The sequence below is a fragment of the Ipomoea nil genome, unplaced genomic scaffold (assembly GCF_001879475.1).
Source record: "Ipomoea nil cultivar Tokyo-kokei standard unplaced genomic scaffold, Asagao_1.1 scaffold0176, whole genome shotgun sequence".
In the NCBI taxonomy this organism is placed as follows: Eukaryota; Viridiplantae; Streptophyta; class Magnoliopsida; order Solanales; family Convolvulaceae; genus Ipomoea; species Ipomoea nil.
In genome coordinates, this window is record NW_017616604.1 from 664,183 (window position 1) to 670,182 (window position 6,000).

The window sequence follows — 6,000 nt, forward strand, 5'->3', positions numbered from 1 at the left end:
AAATAAAGAACGATAATAACTCTCAACAATCAATCCTCACTTTCTCAGTCATACTGTGAATAAATATAAAATATAATTTTGAAGCGTACAATATATACAATTTTAAATAGTGAATTGAAATAGCAATTATATGACATGCTAGACACGTTGAACGGTAAGCAATTTGGATGAGTTAAAATTTTGTCCTAACTATTTCTGAAAATTTCTCAAGTGACTTTATTATTGTCATCGTTAATAACCTTTGGATAAAAGTTTTACAGCACGTTTGGTTCACGGAATGAATTTGGAGGGAATAGGAATGTTATTCCACATGGAATGGAATAGGTAAGGAATAGAATATGAATTGTATCTGTTGTTTGGTTGGCTGAAGGAATAGACTTTAGTAATTGTATTCCAGTGTTTGGTTGGTTAAAGGAATAGAAATGGGATAGGTTTTAAAGACATAAATACCGTTATACATAATAATAATAATAATAATAATAATAATAATAATAATAATAATAATAATAATAATAATAATAATAATAATAATAATAATGAATATGATTATGATATACAGAATGTTATATATATATATATATATATATATATATATATATATATATATATATATATATATTTATTTATTTATTTATTTATATTTATATTTGTATTTATATACATGTATATGCATGTATGTGTGTGAGAGAGAATAACAATAAAAATAATAATAATAATAATAATAATAATAATAATAATAATTATTATTATTATTATTATTATTATTATTATTATTATTATTATTATACAAATACAAATACATATTTATTTTTATATTTATTTTCTCACTTATCCCACATCGGTTGGAGAAGTAAGGAATGGAGCCTTGAGGCTCTTATAAAAGGAGCCTTAAGGCTTCATAATTTTAATTGCAATGCTCATCCGCTAGGCAAGCTTGCAATGCCCATCCGCTAGGCATGCAGATGAGCAGACTACTTAATTTAGGAGCCAAGGCTCCATAACTAAGGAGTCTTATACAATTAATTTTTTTTTATTTACACACACACACACACACACACACACATATATATATATATATATATAAAATAAACTGTCAAGGCCGGTGTTTTGAGAAAGTACTTTTCTTTTCTCAAAATGCCAATTGCAAACGCTACAAAATAGCTATTCCTACGGGCATGGGAATAGCTAATACCAAGGTCCCCCCTAAGAATGACTATTCCCCTTGCAAAGGTAATAGCTCATTCCTAGGCATGCTATTCCCATGGCAAAATGATCCAACCAAACGATGTAATAGGTCTATTCCAAGGAATGTTATTCCATTCCTGACCTATTCCATGAACCAAACATGCCATTAGTGTTTTAGTGATATAATGATAAGAAAAAATGTAAATGCGCTATTCAAAAAATATATTTATGCTATGTTTGATAACATAGTTAGCTTATCAATTAATTTTAGTTTATTTGATCACTGTTAGCTGTTTGACTTGGTTAAACAACAAATATAAGCATTTGATTCATTAGTTTTTAGTAACAACTTACTTTTTTTGTTGAATGTTACTGGCTCTATTACAATGTAGTATCTGTTTATATACTTTTAGTAACAATTTATTACTTCAATATCTTAAAATTTAAAAAAACTGCTCAAAACAATTTTTTCAATCAACTTTTTAAGAAAGTCATTTTGTATGTAACTTAGTTATAAGCTAATTTACCAAACATCTTTTTATAATTCGCTAATGCTATGAACTTATCAAACTCACTAATCTAATTAACTAACAATTATCACATAACATCTATTTACCAATCACCCATTACTTTTGTTGGGTACATCTTATTAATTTAATCACAACGTACCAAAAAAATATAAATTATAATCTCAAAAGTCGAAACACATAATACAATTCTTATAGTACCAAAAATTATATAAAAAGTCATTGCAATTTCACTTTTTGTTCATTAACAAATAGCAATACAACAAAAACATCGCAACTCGATCGAATTAAAATCTAATCCGTCTAAATTATATTGTCATGACTAATGACTATTTCTCGAGGTTGCCCAAGCCTTCAAACCCAGAATTTCTGGCGCAACACAACTTATTGAGGCCAGTATTCTTCAGCCCCAAATCCACCCTCTGCAAAATACCCATTTCTGGCCTTTTCCCATTCCTGCAAAAATTTCAAGAGAGCAGAAAAAGAGAAGATTTCCATTAAAAATTCTGTCTTTATTCTTGTTCTTGGAATGATTCCATTCCTGCTACTTCAACTGAGTATCATTGATACAAAAAAATTCCCATTTTACCTCTTGTGATCTGGTTTCCATCTAGCTCTAAGCTTCTCATCCAATCTCTGCTTGGCTTCTCTGGCAACCTCACCCATCATCTCATCATGGTAGGCCTGTGTTAAACCACTCCCCTGCTAATGATTCACAAAAACATCAGATTTCACAAACCAACCCACCATCCCAACCAAAACACAAGTAGGGAAGAAACCAAAATTTGAAACTCGCCCCAATAGTGTGGGAATTATGTCTAAAGTGAACAGATCTCTTGTGCGCACAATATTTGGTCGGGTCTACTAAGCACCAAAATTTGAAATTCGACCCTGACAGTGTGAAAATTATATCTAAAGTGGACAAATCTCTTGTGCACACTGACATTTGATCATGTCTGTTGAGCTACTGAATTATCGTATTTATCTCATCTCACATTCTGTGTAGAGCCGTGGCGTGAGGCCCTTTAGGTTGGAGATTCAATCTTTTGGAAGAGGAGAAGAAAAATTAAAACAAAAACATCACTAAATCTTGAAAGAGTTGTGGGGATTGGTACCATGGAAGGGGATGAGTTGTTGCTAGTGTACAAACAAAAGAAGGATTTTCTTGTGCTTGAGAAATAGGCAGATGGAGAAGAGGGTGAATCCAACAACACCCTATTGCTCTGATGAAGTCTCCTCCTCCTTGCACACTCAACACCAGGGAGCATGCCAGACATTTTTCAAGAAAATTGTGTGTGGGCAGGATGAAATTTAATTTGTGGAAAAGTTTTGGTCTTTGTATAGTATATGATATGATGTTGGGAAAGTTTTGTGGAGATTGAGGAGAAGTTTGGTTGGTTCTTCTTCAGCTAGAAATTACGTTTGGGGGAATTGAGGATTGCGTGAATACGAAGTTGTTTGGATGTAGAACGCAGAAAACATGATGAAATAGTAGGGAATTACGAGGAAACTTCAGGTTTCAAAAAAAAAAAAAAAAACTGAAAAAAAGGAGAGGAAACTTCAAAGAAGGTGTGGGTGGTATATTTATTAATTGCCCTCCTTCACCTAACTCCCAATCAATTCTTCCCATGTCAGCATTGGGGACAGGTGGATTAAGTTCCGTCTAAATAACACTTTTATCCGAAAAGAGTAAAGAGTTTATGGTATTTAATTAACACCGGCTTAAGTCAATGATTCATTAAGTATTATTTAGGACAAAAATTAAGGTTTGAACTTTAACAGTCACACTGCGAAAATTATGTTTAAAGTGGACAGATTCTTTTGTATGCAACGATATTTAGTCCTGTCTGTTGAGCTATTGAGTCTTGTAATTTACATCCTCCCAAATACTCTGTTGAATTGGAATAGAGCCTTTAAAGTTGGGGATTTAATTTTTTAGGAGAAAAATCATACGGAGGTACTAAAATTTTATCTCTTTCAGTCTGACGTAGGACAGTCAAATGAGGACGCTTGTAATATGATGTTACCCAAAATATATTGATTTGTTTCCTGATGAATATACTTAAACATACATGTCTAGTCTAGATTAATTGACTCCTAAAAAATATTTTATTTATTTATTTGCATGAAGTTTTGCAGTATATTATTTGTTTCACGAATTGATGTATTTTGATGTTTAATTCGTTTAGTATCCCTTTACGGAATAATGTCAAAAAAAAAAAATAACTATATTATCTTTCTTGTTATAAACTATTTAATTTATTGGTGGAAATTAAAGCAGAAGTGTAGGAAGTCGCTAGGAAGGCCGTGAGAAATTTCTCTGTGGGTTCTTCTATTATAATAATTGTTCCCAAATTATTATGATAATAATTCTCTTATGATAATAATAGTAAGGGGAAAGGGGTGAGTGGGTGACGAGTGGATGGAGTGTTTTCATATTAAAAGCACATGAGGAGTATATTTAATGCAAAAATTAGGCACATCTTATTCAAAAAATATTCTTGCCAAGCAGAGAAGGGCAAATTATATCGTGGACGACGGTGCACAATGCACTGTGCTCTCTGGTCCGAAATGATGTCGTACGGTTTTTTTTTTTTTCTTTTTTGAAATCCCAATTAATTTTGGACTAACAATTCATTTTGGACTAACAATTCACATATAAGCAATGAACAATATGGGAATATTAAACAATTCTATGGAAGTGGTAACATTAACAAATCAAAAAACAGTAACAAATTTCATTAACCTCTCTACAAATATTGCATATGGTAGTGAAAAAACAATTATATTGTACAAAATTTTAAATTTGAATTATTCTCCACCACTTGTTAATTTTCCACCAACAAACCTCCAATGATCTTGGGAGTTACTTGCTAGTACACAAACCTCCAATGATCTTAGGAGTTACTTGCTAGTGCCTGGTTGCCTTGTTCTGGTTGCCTTGTTCACCACTTTGCTTGGCTACAACATTTACCATAATAAATTAAAGATAAAAAAAAAAACAGAAGAATAACTTAATTAAGCATACTTTCAAGTAGGGGTAACATGCTAAGCTACCTCGTAATAGAAGAAAATATATCAAATATGTATGTATGTACCTTTCTTATGTACCTTTCTTACGCAGTAGACTCCTCAACAACCTTTAATTTCCTCGTCTGAAATTGAATATCACCACCAAACATGTCGATATCATTCGGACTTATGCTATACTCTTTGGTAGGTTTTATGCCGTCATCAACCTTCTTTAGATAATTGAATAACTCAGAACCCGCGTAAGCATAAGCATTTTGCATAGTGGAGAGAGCAACCATAACCATAAAAAACACTACAACAAGCTTTTGGTTAGTAGCCATTGTTATGATACTCTGTGTATCTCTGGCTTTTTTTGCTTTTATTCCTTTTGCTCAGTAGTGTTTTTGGGTGATTATGGGAGACATGGGAATGGTTATTTATAGTGGCAATCATTGAATTTGATTATCCTAAGATTTGGTCAAAGGTAATCCAATATGTATGGGTTACCTTATGATTTTTCATTGTTTTAAGAGGAGATTTTAATGCTAAGACTACTGTTTAACTAGTGGACATCCTAAACTCAAGCAACAACACAACAAATAAAATAAAACAAAAATAAAAATGATTGATTTTCTTAATAATTTGTATAAGCCCTGAGCCCTATAAAGAGATATACATCATTTTTCTTTTTAAGTGACGAGGAATTCACAAATTAACAAAAGTCAAAATTTAATTTTTTAGAATTTGTAATTTATGATTTTAAAGTATTTCTTCAATAAACTATTGTGTTTTTAACATCTTTTCTTTTTAGGAATTATTATTCAATTTGGGCACTTGAATTATTATTTGTGTACGGCTTGGCAAAACTCTGGTTACGTTAGACTATATAGAATTTAAAAGCTTATTTTAACTACAAATAAGCTAAAAGCTCCGTTTCTAACAAGTTTAAAATAATAACTTATTTTAAAACAATCTTTCAAGTAGTGTTCAAAATTGACTTTTAATTTTAAAACAGTCTTTCAAGTTTGAAAATAATAGCTCATTAATTTACAAAAATAACACAATTTATCCTTATTTAATTTTTTACCGTGCTTGTTCATAAAGGTGAGGAATATTTAATTGAAAAGGAAAATATTTATCTATTTAAATATCTAACAAAGGGATAAGATTAAAACAAATAGATAATATGAAACAATATATTAAAACATTTCATCTTTAATCTATTTCATAACATATTTTAAAATACACAAAAATTAAATTCATCTTTAATCTATTT

General features: G+C 30.7%; 1 protein-coding gene and 1 long non-coding RNA gene across 3 annotated transcripts; both read right to left on the reverse strand.

Annotated features, from left to right (window-relative positions):
* Positions 1-1,886: 1,886 nt before the first annotated feature.
* On the reverse strand, positions 1,887-3,232 carry LOC109176630. Of its 2 annotated transcripts, none has more exons than XM_019326068.1 (3): positions 2,828-3,232; positions 2,302-2,414; positions 1,887-2,168 (listed from the first exon to the last, which is right to left on the reverse strand). In XM_019326068.1, the coding sequence occupies exons 1-3, from the start codon at positions 2,987-2,989 to the stop codon at positions 2,042-2,044; spliced, it is 402 nt and encodes a 133-aa protein (XP_019181613.1). In that variant the 5' UTR covers positions 2,990-3,232; the 3' UTR covers positions 1,887-2,041. The 2 variants fall into 2 exon arrangements, with proteins under 2 accessions (XP_019181613.1, XP_019181612.1); XM_019326067.1 differs by having other exon boundaries at positions 1,894-2,168; positions 2,302-2,417; positions 2,828-3,225.
* A 1,171-nt stretch (positions 3,233-4,403) lies between these two features.
* LOC109178235 lies at positions 4,404-5,119 on the reverse strand. Its single transcript, XR_002053686.1, has 2 exons — positions 4,824-5,119; positions 4,404-4,673 (listed from the first exon to the last, which is right to left on the reverse strand). It is a non-coding gene; the product is annotated as an uncharacterized LOC109178235 (long non-coding RNA).
* Positions 5,120-6,000: the final 881 nt, after the last annotated feature.

What these genes read in the sequence shown, in the direction of transcription:
- LOC109176630 (XM_019326067.1), bottom strand. Translation starts at nt 2,989, where the DNA reads ATGTCTGGCATGCTCCCTGGTGTTGAGTGTGCAAGGAGGAGGAGACTT. An exon ending in ACAACTCATCCCCTTCCATG is followed by an intron (nt 2,418 to 2,827) that starts GTACCAATCCCC and finishes GTGAATCATTAG; the next exon opens with CAGGGGAGTGGTTTAACACA. An exon ending in TGGAAACCAGATCACAAGAG is followed by an intron (nt 2,169 to 2,301) that starts GTAAAATGGGAA and finishes AAATTTTTGCAG; the next exon opens with GAATGGGAAAAGGCCAGAAA.